We start from the raw sequence: 18,785 nt of genomic DNA on the forward strand, positions 1-18,785 counted from the left end.
ACATCATTTCCCCACTCATGATGCCATCTATTTTGTGAAGTGCACCAGTCCCTCCTGCAGCAAAGCACCCCACAACATGATGCTGCCACCCCCGTGGATGTTGTTGGTGTTCTTCGGCTTGCAAGCCTCCCCTTTTCATCAGACCAGAGGACATTTCTCCAAAAAGTACGATCTTTGTCCCCATGTGTAGTTGCAAACCGTAGTCTGGCTTTTTTATGGCGGTTTTGGAGCAGTGGCTTCTCCTTGCTGAGCGCTTTTCAGATTATGTCGATATAGAACTTGTTTACTGTGGCTATAGATACTTTTGTACCTGTTTCCTCCAGCACTTCACAAGGTCCTTTGCCAATGTTCTGGGATTGATTTGCACTTTTCGCAACAAAGTACGTTCATCTTAGGAGACAGAATGCATCTCCTTCCTGCGGTATGACGGCTGCGTGGTCCCATGGTGTTTATACTTGCATACTATGTTTGTACAGAAGAACGTGGTACCTTCAGGCATTTGGAAATTGCTCCCAAGGATGAACCAGACTTGTGGAGGTTACAAAAAAAATTCTGAGGTCTTGGCCCGCTTTCTTTTGATTTTCTATGATGTCAAGCAAAGAGGCACTGAGATTGGAAGATAGGCCTTGAAATACATCCACAGGAACACCTCCAATTGACTCAAATTATGTCAATAAGCCTATCAGAAGCTTCTAAAGCCATGACATCATTTTCTGGAATTTCCCAAGCTGTTTAAAGGCACAGTCAACTTAGTGTATGTAAACTTCTGACCCACTGCAATTGTGATACAGTGAAGTATAAGTGAAATAATCTGCCTGTAAACAATTGTTGGAAAAATTACTAAACTATAGTTTGTTAACAAGACATTTGTGGAGTGGTTTAAAAACGAGTTTTAATGACTCCAACCTAAGTGTATGTAAACTTCCGACTTCAACTGCAGATAATAGCCATTGGAATCACCCAATCTTTATCCTTTCAACCCAGGCAGGGCTGGCTTCATTCATTGACTTCAAATCTCACAACCATTTCCCCCAGCAAATCGATATCGATGTGGAGATTGTCAAGACAGGGAGCGAGGGCCCCAGGTAAACCGGGACTTTGACACTCAAATAAAGCCTACACTTTAAACTCGTGCAGGCTGTAGGAAATCAGATGGATAACCTAGCATGTTGATAGCAGCGTAGAGAGAAAAGTAGAGATACGACAGCGGTCAACGCTTTGGTATCTTTTGGTATTATAGTGGCAGCAGCAGCTTGGTTATTGTGTTGTTCTCTTGTGGGCTCAACAGCGTTGTACTCCACTGCTGATTGAGATAGAGGCACTCTAATAGGTGTGCAACTGACAACAGCCGTTCCCCAAATGACACCCTATATAGAGCACTACTTTTGACCAGGAATCATATGGCTCTGTCGATCAGTAGCAGACTGTCTAGAGAATAGTGTGCGCCCTTTTGTTACACAGGTGGAAATGAAAGCTTGAGAGGTTGAAACAATGGTGGCCAATGAAGATTGAATGCCTGCAGCAGTGAGGATTATTATGCCTAGTTGCCTAGTTAAATAAAGGTTAAATAAATAAATATATATGTGGTCTGGTTAATTAATTAACCAGGATGAATGGCAGAGATAAAATACAAAATTAGCCAACCTCTCAAAAGACTAGTGTGTGTGTGTGTAGTGGGAGGATTTAATAATGACAGAGTTCAGTCTGTTGTTTTTTTCAATCACTCATACTCTATCCATCTCAGTGTATCCTACATTCACACACACACACACACACACATCAACTATATCCTGTCTGTTGCTTCCGTTAATGTAAAGTGAGTCTCTCTTACCTTCTGTTGCACAAAGTCCAAGATGTTTTTGAAGTCCAGATCATCGTAATAGTGTTTAATTCCCTCTCGTATGCTACTTTTGGAACAAGGCTGATGTCTACAGGAGAGAGAGAGGAGGAAGAAGTAAAGAGAGAGGGGTGGGGATGATTGAGCGATGGAAGTCATCATCCATCACATTGAATGCTGCTGTGATGTGATCTTTTCGTGGCTGGAGGCTATGCCAAAAGGGACACTGCTGTACCATGTGAACATGTTACAAGATGACGTGTGCGTGCATGCATGTGTGTAGGTGCCAGAAATTAGAGAACTGGCCTTCTTCTCAAAGATGAGTGCAACGATGAGAGCCACAACTTGCAGGAAACAGTAGGACACACAGAACACACAAAGACTGTGGAGAGGAGAGAGAAAAAGAGATGTTAATTTCCCTTTAGGTTATTGTCTATTCCATTGCTTTGGCAATGTAAACATATGTTTCCATGCCAATAAAGCCCTTTGAAGAGAGGGGGGGGGGGGGGGGGGGTTAGCATGACACAAACCACAGGACAGAGTTAAGGGACTTTAGCTGCTATCTGTATATCCCAGTTTGGAGAGAAGATAACTGATTGAGAACAAAGTGCCCTGCAGATGGCTTGCTGGGCTGAGAAAGGCAACCCGTCATCAGGCTTACTGACATACCCAGTCAGTCCCCTCCTCCCTCTCTCTCTCTCTCTGACTTCGTGAGGGGGTTTTCTCCTCGCTATGTCTCTATCCCATCACCCACACCATGTCCTCCCCCTCTCCTCCCTTCTCATCTCATCTACCCTCCAATCCCTTTACTCTCACCATGTGCTTCCGCCGACATAACTTTCCCCTCCTTCCTTTCCTCCCGCTCTCATCTCCCTCTCCAATCCTACTCCATCCACCTCTCTCACCATGTGTAGCAGAGTCCTTTTCCTCCCTCCTTATCTTCTCTCCCACACGCTCCATCCTCCCGCTCTACACCAATGTGTAGCAGGGTTCCTTTTCCTCCTTTACTCCCTCCGCTATTGTCCACTGGTAGCAGGGCTTTGCCCATGAGGCCCACTGCCCAGGGAGACGGTGAACATCACCAGGCCCAGCAGGATGAGCACAACAGCGGGGGCCAGGAACACCCCTCCGGGTACGGTTATTCTGGCGTTCACCTCCCGCGTACAACCCCACGCACACACCACAGGGCCAGGAGCTGTAGGAGGGGCAGAGGGCGTAGGGAGGCAGGGAGAGAGTCAAGAGAGGCAGGCAAGAGGGAAGGAAGAGAGAGCGGGAGACAGGGAGGAGGGTGGGGGTAAGAAGCGGCGAGAACGTGAGATGGGAGTCGTAAGAGAAGAGAGGGGTACGGCAGGGAGAAAGAGGAAGACAGAGAGAAGGTGGGGAGGTAGAAAGGGCAGTAGGGGAGAGAAGGAGATGGGAGAGAGGGAGAGCGGGTTGGGGTGAAAGGTCAGAACCACTGCAGGGTGCCATCTTTAGGAATTCAGCGTCACTGCAAATAACAGGATCTTATGACAGCAGCGTGCATAGAAGCCATAGCCTACCAAGCGAGGAACATTAAATGCTTTTGCCAATTATGGCGAGCGATTAACCAAAGTACTGTTAATTTTCATTTTTACAACAAAGTTTGACCAAACGTCAGTTCAATTATTGAATTCCATTCGTTTGTTTTGTTTCTGTGTGAGCCTGGATGCGCAGTTTCTGAGACCGATAAGTCCGATACGCCCGAACCTGTGCGATGTAGTAGCGAGTTTCCGAACAGGCTAATATTCGAAAATGGTTTATAAATCCATTTTGCGTCTGTCTATTGTCCGTTCTGTTTGTGGAGGCAGACAGCATACCGAAAAGAAGGAGCCCGCCGATCAAGGGATGGAAAGCTGTTTTTGCGAGTATCCCTACCTAAAATACAATGATCAAAGTGATGATAGTTGGTATTCAGCAGTCCATAAAAGTATGCCTTATTTACTTTGAGACACTACAAAAATGTTGATTTTTGTCAAGGGATATATTGAAGCAACATCTCAAGACATCAGTCAGGAAGTTAAAGCTTGGTCACAAATGGGTCTTCCAAATGGACAATGACCCCAAGCATACTTCCAAAGTTGTGGAAGTACGGACAACAAAGTCAAGGTATTGGAGTGGCCATCACAAAGCCCTGACCTCATCCTATAGAAAATGTATGGGCAGAACTGAAAAAGCGTGTGCGAGCAAGGAGGCCGACAAACCTGACTCAGCTACACCAGCTCTGTCAGGAGGAATGGGCCAAAATTCACCCAACTTATTGTGGGAAGCTTGTGGAAGGCCACCCAAAATGTTTGACSCAAGTTAAACAATTTAAAGGCAATGCTATCAAATACYAATTGAGTGTTTGTAAACTTCTGACCCACTGGGAATGTGATGAAAGAAATGAAAGCTGAAATAAATCATTCTCTCTTCTAGTATTCTGACATTTCACATTCATAAAATAAAGTGGTGATCCTAACTGACAGGGAATATTTACTAGGATTAAATGTCAGGAATTGTGAAAAACTGAGTTTAAATGTATTTGGCCTAGGTGTATGTAAACTTCCGACTTCAACTGTATATAATCTGTGTCTAAAGTAGTGCACTATAGAGGGTATAGGGTGCCATTTGGTACCGAGGCAGAGTAGAGAATGTCCTCAGGGCTCCAGTCCAAGGTGACAGGGAGGTTCTGACCTGAGCAGGGAAGCAGTCACTCACTGTGGTTGTTTTTCCCCCACCGCTTACCTCATTAAGATACCTGCTGCCTGTGTTTGGTGCTGTTTCTCTCCCTCTCTCTCCCCTCGTTCTCTCTATCTCTTTTTCTCTGTTTCTTTTCCTCTCCAGTTCTCTTGTTGTGGTGGGGACGACTACAAGGACTGGGGTGTCAATCAATACCATTTCTGCAATGGCACCGGACCGCTGGCCTGTGGCGTTCCTTATACATGTTGTGTCCGCCACAAGGTGAATGCTCTCGTCGTACACACACACACACACACACACACACACACACACACACACACACACACACACAGTAGATTATTTTTAAACATCCATTGGCACCATTCTCCAGCTGTCACCTTTTATCTAGACCGTGACGTGGAACTGATAACACACATTGATTTTTTATTTTAACCAGGCAAGTCAGTTAAGAACAAATTGTTATTTACAATGACGGCCTACACTGGCCAAACCCGGACGACGCTGGGCCAATTGTGCGCCGCCCTGTGGGACTCCCAATCACGGCCGGTTGTGATATAGCCTGGATTCAAACCAGGGTGTCTGTAGTGACGCTTCAAGCACTGAGATGCAGTGCCTCAGACCGCTGCGCCACTCGGTAGCCCACATAAACCTTAGCCAATATTATATTTGCCCTCCGTATCAGCCGCTCACATGTCTCTGTGGATCTCATTTAGRGCTCCTCCAGACCCACACACAGACCCACTGAGCACACTGAGCCTTGCAGAGGTAGTGAGAAGCATCAGTGGCCTGTAGCAATAAGGGATCCTKATTTATTTTAAACAAAGATCAGTTCTTGGAAACTGAAGAAGTCTCTAAACCCCAAAGCAATACTCTACTCTCTTCCCTTTTAATCATATACTAAGACCCTGTTATTTGTAAAGGTGATCTCCACACACAGATGAAATGGGAGGGGGGGGGGGGGTGAATGTCATTCTACCACATGGAATCACACACCCATCAGGGAGACCTTTCCTTGTGCTTCGATGAGTAAGCTAACCATGTTCTAGCGCTACTGTTCATCTTTGGTGTTTTACGTGCACAGGTCAGATATTGTGAGAGCGAAATGAAGAGACAAAGCCATACAGCCCTCTAGCCATGAATTGAGTGAGTGGATCCATGTTCTGCTTTKAGTACAGGCCCTCTCCCCCTGCCTCTCATCCCCGGCCTCATGCTGCATTACTAGGCAATTAACGCTGGTTGAATTGGTTACAGTGAAATGTGTGGAGTCACTRAGGCACAGGAAGAGACCCCGAGACCTCGGCGTCAGTTGAGGGAGTGGGAGATAATTAAATCCATTTACTGAACTCATGATTCATTTCCTCTCTCCCTGTCTAACTCACCCTCTCGCTATCTCTCTCTCTCTTGTTCCTTTATCACTTCATCTTTTTCCCTCTCTCTCTCTCTCTCTCTCTCTCTCTGTGCCTTGTCTGTTTGTCTTTCTTCTCTCTCTGTCTCTCTTCTTTGCTTCTTCCTCTGGTCTGTACCCACACAGGGCAACTCCAAAGCACCACAAAGCTATAAACTGATTAAGGAATGTCCAGCTCTCTGCCATGTGCTCCACAACATGTGTCTGTTGGTGTCCGACGTGCATAAATGTACTTTTTAACAACAAGGATACTTACCTGACTTCAAAAAACAAAACAAATAAATGATAGTTATTTGCACATGACTCATCTTCATAATCATATTCTCCCTGTCTCGTTTTCCCAGGTGGGAGAGGTTGTCAACACTCTTTGTGGTTACAAGACTCTCAGCCAGCAGGTAAGGGGAAGATAAGTGGTTATATCCCAGTCCTAATAGGCTGTGAAATCTTTACCCCCCCCTCCATTTCCCCTCAGTGTGCTGCTTGTTTGTTGGCCTTCATTAGCCTGTGGAGCTTGTCATTCTGCGCAGAGACCGAAGCTATGTTTCAAATGGCACCATATTCCCTATAAAGTGCACTACTTTTGACCAGGACCCGCATAGGTAGTGCACTATATAGGGTGCCATTTGGGACGCATAGAAAAGATGGCAACAGGGAAAAGAGCAGCAACAGGAGRATTTACTTTTATGGCCCCAAAATGGTTGTTCTCTCTAGCTGCAGTATGCGGCAAATAAGGTAATTGGTTATCACTATATTGTGCCTGCTGGTAGTGGCTGGTGGTGTTGTGATATTGATTCAGCTGTTTCTGTTTTCTGTCCTTGAGCCATATTGTCTTTGGTACCGTATGTTGGAAAATCACAGTTGTTTTTGGGGAATAGTTGAACAGTTTTTTTTTTTAAGGCACACTATTAGTTTGTTGTAGTAGAATATATTTTTCCACTGTTTTTCTATTGTTCATGTTAGCATTTTAGTGCCTCATCATTGTGAAATGACTGTCTTGATTTTTGCCTTAATGCCGTGCATACAAACTGAATTACACTCAGTCAAATGCATTTCATTTAGTCTCTCTCTCTTCCTCTGTCTTCTCCTCCCTCTCTCCTTCATTCTGCCCGTTTGCTTGCTTTCTCTGTCAGCGTGAGGTCCTAGATGAGGTGATTCATGTGCGAGGCTGTATCCATGCTGTCAACCTGTGGATGGGCGACAACGTGGGAGCAACTATTGGGCTCTGCTGTGCCTTAGGTCTGCCACAGGTCAGTCACAGACGCACACGCACGCTTGCACCAGGTGAGAGCGTGCGTGTGTATTTATTCACTCAGTCGTTCCATCCCCGGGAGGTTTCTCCTAGCACATTTGCATTTTGATTGACTCCTAACCAGTTTTTGTCAGTCTGTCCACCACTTCATTATATTGTGTCTGCCTCACACACAGAACTAAACAATTTCTGTGTTCCAAATGGCATACTATCCCCAATATAGTGCACTAATTTTGAGCAGGGCCCTATAGGGGGGCGTCAGGTAGCCTAGTGGTTAGAGCGTTGGACTAGTAAAGGTTGCAAGATCGAATCCTCAAGCTGACGAGGTAAAAAATCTGTCGTTCTGCCCCTGAACAAGGCAGTTAACCCACTGTTCCTAGGCCATCATTGAAAATAATAATTTGTTCTTAACTGACTTGCCTAGTTAAATAAAGGTAAAACACATGTAAAAAATAAATAAATAATAGGGAATAGGGTGCCATTTGGAACACGCACAATGTGATGTGAATGGTGTCTGTAGAAAGCACTCCCCCTGAAGAGCTGTAAATTTGGGCTTAGCTAGGCAACCCTCTCCCTTCTCTGTTGGCAACATGGCCTAGCCTAGCCTYCATGTACTGTAGCTTAGCCAGTTTACACTGCATGATACAGTATCTCTGTAACATTAACGCTTTCATAACCAACAAGGAGCTGGATGATTTTTATTGTGTTATAAACTCAATTTGAATAAATCAGAGTTTGTTGTTTACTATTATCCATTCACTTAGTTTTTAGTTCTAGTTTAGAGCGTTAGTGTGGGGGAGACAGACAATCAGCCTATTTTTACTTTTATCCTCACTCTCCTGTGCTGTGACAATTTTGCAGCCAGACTTCTATGCGAGCCCCCTTGGAGATGTGTAATTACACCACATACTGATTCTGCAGCAGCTGCACTATTATAAAATGTGCCTATTCTTTGGGGATGAGGTGCAATCCAGACAGTCCAGTCCAGTAGCAGACAGACCGAAAAGGAAACTGAGGGTTCTTATCAGGCAAGCTCAGGTGGGAACTAGTTAATTTCAAAGCACTGGGGGAGTGGACAGCTGCACACTCAAGTTGGCTTGCCCAGGCATTACCCACCTTGGGACCAAAGTAAGATATTACTTAATTGAAAAGTTGGATATGTGTATGCCTCTGCAACTTTTATGGTGTCAGGTACATGCAAGCACATTAAACACGAACATGACGGTGCATTATATTTAAAAACATAGTTACATGGTCTAAACTGGWTTCTATGCGGTGGTCCTTGAATATCCAGCTGGAATATTTCCCCCTGGCTGTGGGTACCAGTCTCTATGGGCCCTGGTCAAAACTATATAGGGAATAAGGGTGTCAGAGTTTGATCCCCAGCCGAGTGATATCAAAGACTGTAAAAATGGGACCCAAGCATTATGGAGACAGATTAGGGGTAAGGCGCTGCYATAGACTAGCGTCCTGTCCAGGAGGTGAACTTGTACATCAAGCTGACTCACGCTACAGAACCAGGAGWTGGGCTCTTGCAAGGCTACTTACATCTCTGCTGTGTTCCCTGCCTCTCTCTCCAGCCTGCTGAGCTGTGTGTACTAGTCCCAGTGTCAGAGTAAATGTAACTGGTCTCTCTGCTGTGTGTCTCTCCAGCTTATGGGCATCGTGCTGAGCTGTATGTTCTGGAACCTGCTGGTGGAGATGAATGAGTCCATGGACATGGTGGACTTCAAGATCCTCAAGAGGGCTGGCTTTGAGTACAGCGAGCTGGACCTGGCTGGTGCTGGCTGCTGCCTGTGTCTGCCCAGAGACGGAGGCTACCTCCCCCTGCCAGCTTTAGACCCCATCTTGTCTGACCCTGACCTAAAGCCCATCCCCATCCGGGTCCAGCGACCCCTGCCCGTCCAGGTCCATAGGCCCCTGGCCCAATCCCTCCAAGACCTCAAGCTATCTGGGCTTAGACTGGACGAGGTAGACATTGGGCGGAAGCAGAAAAGAAGGGAATATTTAATTTTAGAATTTCTCTGAGTTGTTTTGTTGTTGTTTTGGTCTGTGTGTTTGTTGAAGGACAGGTTAGACCTGTTGCACTATTTGGTGGTCAAACCAATCAATGGACATTAAGTGACAGGATCACAGGTTATAATGGCCATGTTCCCCAGCTGGCTACATTGCATACGCACCCAGATCTCAATGGCTGGATAGGTGTTTAACATATCAGCTAACCACATTATATGATATAGCAATCTGATGCCTGACTGCGCAGTTGATGACGTGGCACACATCCATTGGTTGATGCAATGCATGCAGTTGGCCTGAAACCCGACCAGAGATTGGCACTTTGGAAAGGCATTATTGGAGCAATCGTTATCCTGTTTTTTAAATAATTGTTAGTCTTTCAAAGAACAAGATGCTGCAGTGGTTTTTAGACACTAATTTAACAGTTGTTTTACTTTTTTCTAAATGGAGCTTTCAAATGAGCTGCGGTCTCTGCATTATTTTTGACCTTTCCTCAAATTTGTTTGCAGGTATTTTATAAATCTTTTATTTTGAGCTGTGTCTCATGTGCTAAAGCATACCTCAGGCTGTATTCAAATGGCCCAATAGTCAGAAGACAATTCACAACATGTTTATTTACTATACCGACTTGACATTTTTTTTTGTTTGAGATGATCATGCTAGTCAGAGCAGAGGAATGGGAGTAGCCAATCTTGTCTTGCTTCGAGGCAATGTCTGTGAAGGATGTGTAGCCTGTTTCTTTTTTGTATGAACTCTTTGATTCCGTTTCTACCGGTTTGTACAGTGCCTTCGGGAAGTATTCAGACGCCTTGAATTTTCCCACAATTTTGTTAAACTACTGCCTTGTTCTAAATTATTATTAGATTATTAATTTTTTAATCCCTCAGCAATCTACACACAATAATACCCCATATTTACGAAGTGAAAACCCGTTTTTAGAAATGATTGCTCATTTATTAAAAATAAAAAACTGAAATACCTTATTTACACTACTGTTCAAAGTTGGGGGTCACTTAGAAATGTCCTTGTTTTTGAAAGAAAATCTATTTTTTTGTCCATTTTTAAAATAACATCAAATTGGTCAGAAATACAGTGTAGACATTGTTAATGTTGTAAATGACTATTGTAGCTGGAAATGGCAGATTTTTTTTTTTTATGGAATATCTTCATAGGCATACAGAGGCCCATTATCAGCAACCATCACTCCTGTGTTCCAATGGCACGTTTTGTTAGCTAATCCAAGTTTATCATTTTAAAAGGCTAATTGATAATTAGAAAACCCTTTTGCAATATTGTTAGCACAGCTGAAAACTGTTGACCTAATTTAAAGAAGCAATAAAACTGGCCTTCTTCAGACTAGTTGAGTATCTGGAGCATCAGCATTTGTCGTTTGAGAAACAGACGCCTCACAAGTCCTCAACTGGCAGCTTCATTAAATAGTACCCGCAAAACACCAGTCTCAACATCAACAGTGAAGAGGCGACTCCCGGATGCTGGCCTTCTTTGCAGAGTTGCAAAGAAAAAGCCATACTCAGACCGGCCAATAAAAACATTTTTTTAGATTGGCAAAAGGACACAGACACTGGACAGAGGAACTCTGCCTAGAAGGCCAGCACCGAAGTCGCCTCTTCACGGTTGACGTTGAGACTGGTGTTTTAGGGTACTATTTAATGAAGCTGTCAGTTGAGGACTTGTGAGGTGTATTTTCTCAAACTAGACCACTCTAATGTAATTGTCCTCTCTGCTCAGTTGTGCACCGGGGCCTTCCACTCCTCTTTCATATCCTGGTTAGAGCCAGTTTGCACTGTTCTGTGAAGGGAGTAGTACACAGCGTTTTATGAGATCTAAAGTTTCTTGGCAATTTCTCGCATGGAATAGCCTTAATTTCTCAGAACAAGAATAGTCTGACGAGTTTCAGAAGAAAGTTCTTTGTTTCTGGACATTTTGAGCCTGTAATCAAACCCAAAGTTGCTGATGCTCCAGATACTCAACTAGTCTAAGAAGGCCAGTTTTATTGCTTTAATCAGGTCAACAGTTTTCAGCTGTGCTAACATAATTGCAAAAGGGTTTTCTAATGATCAATATTAGCCTTTTAAAATTATAAACTTGTATTAGCTAACACAACGTGCCATTGGAACACAGGAGTGAGGGTTGCTGATAATGGCCTCTGTATGCCTATGAAGATATTCCATTAAAAATCAGTTGTTTCCAGCTACAATAGTCATTTACAACATTAACAATGTCTACACTGTATTTTTTATAAATTTGATGTTATTTTAATGGACAAAAAAATTTGCTTTTATTTGAACGGTAGTGTACATACAGTAAGTATTCAGGCCCTTTGCTATGAGACTCGAAATTGAGCTCAGGTGCATCCTGTTTCCATTGATCCTCCTTGAGATGTTTCTACAACTTGATTGGAGTCCACCTGTGGTAAATTCAATTGATTGGACATAATTTAGAAAGGCACACACCAGTCTATGTAAGGTCCCACAGTTGGCAGTGTATGTCATAGCAATAACCAAGCCATGGGGTTGAAGGAATTGTCCGTCAAGCTCAGACAGGATTTGTCGAGGCACAGATCTGGGAAGGGTACCAAAACATTTCTGTAGCATTGAAAGTCCCAAGAACACAGTGCCTCCATCATTCTTAAATGGAAGACGCTTGGAACCACCAAGTCTTCCTAGAGCTGGCTGCCTGGCCAAACTGAGCAATCAGGGGAGAAGGGCCTGGTCAGGCAGGTGACCAAGAACCTGATGGTCACTAACAGAGCTCCAGAGTTCCTCTATGGAGATGGGAGAACCTTTCAGAGGGACAACCATCTCTGCAGCACTCCACCAATCAGGCCTTTATGGTAGAGTGGCCAGACAGAAGCCATTCCTCAGTAAAACAAACATGACAGCCCGCTTGGAGTTTGCCAAAAGGCACCTAAAAGACTCTCAGACCATGAGAAACAAGATTCTCTGGTCTGATGAAACCAAGATTGAACACTTTGGCCTGAATGCCAAGAGTCACGTCTGGAGGAAACCTGGCACCATCTCAAAAGTGAAGGTTCATCTTCCAACAGGACAACAACCCTAAGCACACTGCCAAGACAACGCAGGAGTGGCTTCGGGACAAGTCTCTGAATGTCCTTGAGTGACCAAGCCAGAGCCCGGACTTGAACCCAATCCAACATCTCTGGAGAGCCCTAAAAATAGCTGTGCTGCAATGCTCCCCATCTAACCTGACAGAGCTTGAGAGGACCTGCGGTAAAAAATTGGAGAAACTCCCCAAAAACAGGTGTGCCAAGCTTGTAGCATCATACTCAAGAAGACTCGAGGCTGTACTCGCTCAAAGGTGCTTCAACAAGTACTGAGTAATGGGTCTGAATACTTATGTAAATGTGGTATTTCAGTTTAGAATTTTCTGTAAATTAGCAAAATGGCTAAAAAACATGTTTTTGCTTTGTCATTATGGGGTATTGTGTGTAGATTGAGGAGGGGGGGAAATTATTTAATCAATTTTAGAATAAGGCTGTAACGTAACAAAATGCGGAAAAAGTCAAGGGGTCTGAATACTTTTCAACGGCACTATATGTTTGATGTATGAACTGCCTATTCAGGAACCAAGTGGAAAGTGTGTGTGTTGTATTTTAATTAAGTTAAAAAGGAAACTGTTTACAGCTCTTTCAGGGTCTCATCAGGGGTTTTCAGTCTCTTCCATTTTTAAAAGATACTTTTTTTTTTATACTTAGCTTTTTGAAACACAAACCAATGTTATAAGGGATACAACAAATCCCATCCAAATTATATCAATCCATGTAAAGCTAGGATCTTTTTCATATCTAATCTGATTTATTGCACTGTTTGAGCTTCATCTTAGCTCTGGCCTTGTATAAACACTACTGTCATTGTCAATAAAGCTGTTTTGAATTTGATTTCTTTGCTCTAATGTCATCTATATTCTGCCTGTAAACGTTTGATGCTGCAAACATCTCCCATGTAAAGTGTGGCTGCGTCTGATATGGCACTATAAACCCTATGGGCTCTGATCAAAAGTAGTGCACTACTATATAGAGAATATGGTGCCATTTCAGACGCGGCCTGTCTTATAACGATGCTGTAATGGTCACATAGTTTTGTGTGGTGGATTTCTGGGTGTGCTTGCCGAATGGCACCCTATTCCCTATATCGTGCAATACTTTTGACCAGTCCCATAGGGTTGCTCTTCAAAAGTGGTACAAATTTGGGTTTGTAAAAATATGAAATGTGCATTCTATTTTTACAGAACTTTCAAGACATGTCTTCAAATGTGTCAAGTAGACATCTACTATATATAATGTGAGTACCAGTCAAAAGTTTGGAATGGCATCAAACACCTTGGAAACAATTTGTTTGATGTTTGATGCATTACCACAAGCCGGTTCTCCCAATTAAGGAGCCACCAATCTCTTGTGGTTCATATACAGTACCAGTCAAAAGTTTGGACACACCTACTCATTCAAGGGTTTTTCTTTATTTTTACTATTTTCTACATTGTAGAATAATAGTGAAGACATCAAAACTTTGAAATAACACATATGGAATCATGTAGACAACCAAAAGAGTGTTAAACAAATCAAAATATATTTTAGATTCTTCAAAGTAGCCACCTTTTGCCTTGATGACAGCTTTGCACACTCTTGGCATTCTCTCAACCAGCTTCATGAGATAGTCACCTGGAATGCATTTCAATTAACAGGTATGCCTTGTAAAAGTACTTTTTGGGAATTTATTTCCTTAATGCATTTGAGCCAATCAGTTGTTGTGACAAGGTAGGGGTGGTATGAAGAAGATAGCCCTATTGGTAAAATACAAGTCTATATTATGGCAAGAACAGCTCAAATAAGCAAAGAGAAATGACAGGCTATCATTACTTTAAAGACATTTTATTTTTATTTAACCAGGAAGGGCTTATTCAGATTTGAATACTCTTTTTCAAGAGCATCCTGGCCAAGATAGGCAGCACCAAGTCATTACACAATTACAGACAGACAACATGAAAAACTACATGTAATCTAGTAAAAACCATAGAATTCACCTAAGAGTGTAACAAAATCATGAAACAGAAAATCAAAAACATTGACAGGTCAAGGAATGAGCCTCAAAATCCTTCATCAATGACTTAAAAACACCAATCGGGACAAGTTATTCCAGTTTAAAAGTATTTTTCTAAGGTGCTCCAACCCGATGGCGCAGAGTACATAAAAGCCCTTTTACCAAATTTTTGTTTGGACATTTGGAACAGTTAGCAGCTGATAAAGTCCTGCAAACGAAGAGAGTATCCACCACATTTCTGAAGTATAAAAATGCCCAAATAGTAGGTAGTAAACCCAAAATGGCTTTGTAAATAAAACTATACCAGTGACTGAGCCTACGAGTGATTAGAGAAGGCCAGCCAACCCTGGTATATAAAGTGCAGTGGTGCGTAAGGGTTTTGCAGTTGAAAATAAATCTCAATGCTCCATGGTAAAGGGTGTCAATTGACCTCAAACACTGAGTGGAAGCATTCCTATATAAAATATCACCAAAGTCTAGTATAGGCATAAATGTAGCTGATACCAACCTCCTTCTGGCTTCAAAAGAAAAACAGGCCTTATTCCTAAAATAAAATCCCAACTTCAGCTTCAATTTTTTTGTAAGTTGTTGACTATGCAATTTAAAATAGAAGCTGTCATCCATTAAAATTCCAAGATATTTATATGAGGTTACAGCCTCAATCTCATTGCCCTGACAGGTAGTAATAGGTGAAAGGTTCAGAGGTCTATTTCTTGCTTTAGAAAAAAACATTAGTTTAGTTTTGTTAGCATTGAGAATAAGCTTCAATTGACACAAGGTATGCTGAACAGTATAAAAAGCAGTTTGCAAGTTCTGGAAAGCTTTTGTGAGAGATGAGGCACAACAGTAAATAACAGTATCATATCAAAAAATGCATATTTTTTGTGCAAATTATTTATATAAATAGTGAATAAGAGGGACCAAGTACAGAGCCCTGGGGCATAGCATTACAGACAGACAATTTAACAGACATGAGCCCATCAAATTGAGTGCACTGAGTTCTATTAGACAGATAGTTAGCAAACCATGCAACTGCATGCTCCGAAAGACCTACGCTCGACAATCTCTGCCACAGTATAGCATGATCAACTGTATCAAAACCTCTAGAGAGATTAATAAAAAGTGAGACACTGTGCTGTTTTTRGTCAAGGGCTTCAGTGATATAATTTAAAACCTTAATGGCTGCTGTAGTTGTGCTATGCTTCTTCCTGAAGCCCGATTAGTACATTGATAAAATAGAGTTAGTATATAAAAACTATTTTAGCTGTTCATTATCAAGTTTCAAGTATTTTTGCCAGGGGTGACAGCTTTGAGATTGGCCTATAATTATTTGAAAGAGTTGGATCTTCCRCTTTTAAAAGTGGTAGGACAAATGCTGATTTCCAGATCCTTGGAATTCCATTACATTCCAGGGTTAGATTGAACAGATATGTAAGTGGTTCAGCTATGAAATCAGCTGCCAGTTTTAAAAAGTGGGGATCTAGAAGATCAGGACCTGCATGCTTTCTCTGATCTAAGGATTTCAGGGCTTTATGTGCCTCCTGCACTGAGAATGGCAAAAAGTTAKAAGTTTGACCAGCTCTCACTGGTTCATCCACACAGGGTTGTTCTGAAACAGAGGGTACTGAATCAAATAGCCTACCAGATGATGCAAAGTGCCCATTGAAACAATTCAGCATTTCAGTTTTGTCATATAGAGAGTCCTTCAATACACAATAACGGTAATTAATTTACATTAATGTTACCAGATATAGACTTAATAGGTTATCAGTGGTAAAAGATATAACATATTCAGACTTGGCCTTCCTGAGAAGAAAAGAACACTTGCTTCGTAACTGCCTAAAAAGAAGCCAATCTGCATCAGAACATGATTTCCTTGCTTTAGCCCAGGCTAGATTACGTTCGTGAATAATACAAGACAGCTCAGAAGAAAACCATTGATTATCCCGCCCTTTAACTCTGAACCTGCGGAATGGGGCATGTTGTTTACTATTCGGAAAAAAACATCATGAAAGAATTTTCCAGGCAGTTTCCACATCATGAATAAGCTCAACCTGCTCCAGTCAAATAAATCAAATCATGAAAGAAAGGCTGCTCATTGAAACCTTCAAATTCTCTTACGGATAAAGGTGGTTTGTATTAATTAAGAACCTTAATATTTCTTAACAGCAACAATAGCACAAATGGTCACTTAAATCATTACAAAAACACCAACAGCAGAATATTTATGTGGAACATTTGTCAATATCAAATCAATCAGGGTAGATTTATCTGGACAATAAGATTTGGGCGGGTGGTGAGTTAATCAACTGGGTAAGATTCATAGAATTACAAAAACATTTTTAAATCATCAGACACCGGCTTTAACCAACACCAGTTGAGATCCCCAATCAAGATCGTTTCACTGTAGAAGTTTAAACATAAGTGCATCAGAGAAGAAAATGCATCATAGAGAGCAGAGGGGGTCTAAAGCAGCCAATCACAGGTATAGAGAGACCCTTTTGAAACCTTGATATTCAAGCAAAGAATTCCAACTGTTTACAAATAGTTTCAGACTTTGCCACACTTACAAGGAATTTAGTCTTTACATATATTAGCCACACCCCCACCTTTCTTAACTCGATCAGTGCGATAAACATTGTAACCTTTATACAAAATCCTTATCAAGATCAGACTTACTGAGCCATGTTTCAGAAAACACAATTACATCAGCATCGTTGATTAAGCCCAAATCCTAACCCAATCAATTTTAGACAACAGTTTACATTTAAATTAAAAATACCAAAACCAGATCATGAAGATCAGTCAATCCGGAAATTTCAAGAACTTTGAAAGTTTCTTCAAGTGCAATTGCAAAAACCATCAAGCGCTATGATGAAACTGGTTTCGTGAGGACCGCCACAGGAAAGGAAGATATGCAGCCCAAATAAATGCTTCACAGAGTTCAAGTAACAGACACATCTAAACATCAACTGTTCAGAGGAGACTGCGTGAATCAGGCCTTCCTGTTTAAAATTTGTTTCAAGAAACCAATAAGAAGAACAGACTTGCTTGGGCCAAGATACACAAGCAATAGACATTAGACGGGTGGAAATCTGTCCTTTGGTCTGATTAGTCCAAATTTAGATTTTTGGTTCCAACCGCCGTGTCTTTGTGAGACGCAGAGTAGTGGAACGGATGATCTCCATGTATGGTTCCCATCGTAAAATATAGAGGACTGTTGATGGTGTGGGGGTGCTTTGCTGTGACACTATCAATGATTTATTTAGATTTTATTTAGAATTCAAGGCACACTTAACCAGCATGGCTACCACAGCATTCTGCAGAGATATCCCATCCCACTTTGTTTGTATTGCAGGGAGACACAGTAGTGATCATTTTGATTAACCTTCTATTACAGATACATTTTTGAAAAACTTGTCAAAACCTTTACATTTAATTTAGAGAAATATCATCTCTATTGATCACTGTAAAATGTTCAATGTTGATTGAATGAATCTGAAACCTTCTGATTGATTTAATTACTTATGCATCTAATTATTATGTTGTTAGATGTTTAAAGTATCACTTTAAACATCTTTTTAAACCTATCTTTTGGTAAAATACCAGGTGTTTCAGTGTCAATCATAGAGAATTGATATAACTCATATTAGTATAGACATTGCCATTGAGGGCTGGGCTTCCACCATTTTAAAGTAGTCAACTGGGTGGGTATTCCAATTTTATCTTTATTTAACTAGGCAAATCAGWTAAGAACAAATTATTATTTACAATGACGGCCTACCCCGGCCKWAKCCTSSKCMAACCTGGACCAATTGTGCGCCGCCCTATGGGACTCCTGATCACGGCCAGTTGTGATACAGCCCGGGATTGAACCCGGGTCTGTAGTGACGACTCTAGCACTGCGATGCAATGCCTTAGACCGCTGCGCCACTCGGGATCCCAATGGGTTGGGAGTGATCAGCCAATGATCCGATTGGGTTGCCTATGGTTTGTAAACCAAAGACGAAGGTACATTTCCAGGATTTATACTAGGACTAGAGTCCCAAGATGAAGATCCAGTGAGTTGTGACCAAATTTAAAGACCAAATTGATGTAGTCTTGAGTGGTCTCAAGACCACTAGATCAAGAGGCCATGGGCCCTTGCTTCAATTGTAAGAAACTCAAGTAGAGAACTGGAGTACAGTAGTACAGTACAGTGGGACTGCAGTTTGCACCACTTCTGTAGAATCATCTATATAGGGAATAGGGTGGCATTTTAGACACACCCTGGGTCTGCAAAGCAGAGATTTGTTTGTGGTTGGCACGCAGGGCACATTGCAGCAGATGCATTGGCACAGGCCAGAGATTACTGCTGCGTCTGTCTTACTTCCAGGGTTGGGTTTGATAGCACCACCACAAATAGCCTGTGCTGCTGTGTGCTTTGAGTTAATATAAGGKCTATGCACTTTGCATTCACTAAAAAGGGAAATGTAATTTCACTTATGCCTTTCTGAAATG

At 42.1% G+C, this 18,785-nt stretch overlaps 1 protein-coding gene across 2 annotated transcripts in view; it reads left to right on the plus strand.

Moving 5' to 3' along the window:
- Nucleotides 1–13,126, plus strand: part of LOC111975045 (tetraspanin-15-like) — a 31,469-nt gene extending 18,343 nt beyond the window's left edge. For both annotated transcript variants that reach the window (XM_024003206.2, XM_024003205.2), the window contains 4 exons: nucleotides 4,682–4,798; nucleotides 6,287–6,337; nucleotides 7,073–7,189; nucleotides 8,845–13,126. In XM_024003206.2, coding sequence (XP_023858974.1) covers nucleotides 4,682–4,798; nucleotides 6,287–6,337; nucleotides 7,073–7,189; nucleotides 8,845–9,219 — 660 coding nt within the window. In that variant the 3' untranslated portion in view covers nucleotides 9,220–13,126. The remainder of the gene's footprint in view (nucleotides 1–4,681; nucleotides 4,799–6,286; nucleotides 6,338–7,072; nucleotides 7,190–8,844) is intronic.
- The last annotated feature ends 5,659 nt before the right edge of the window (nucleotides 13,127–18,785 follow it).

The sequence above is a fragment of the Salvelinus sp. IW2-2015 genome, linkage group LG15 (genome assembly GCF_002910315.2).
Source record: "Salvelinus sp. IW2-2015 linkage group LG15, ASM291031v2, whole genome shotgun sequence".
Taxonomy (NCBI): Eukaryota; Metazoa; Chordata; class Actinopteri; order Salmoniformes; family Salmonidae; genus Salvelinus; species Salvelinus sp. IW2-2015.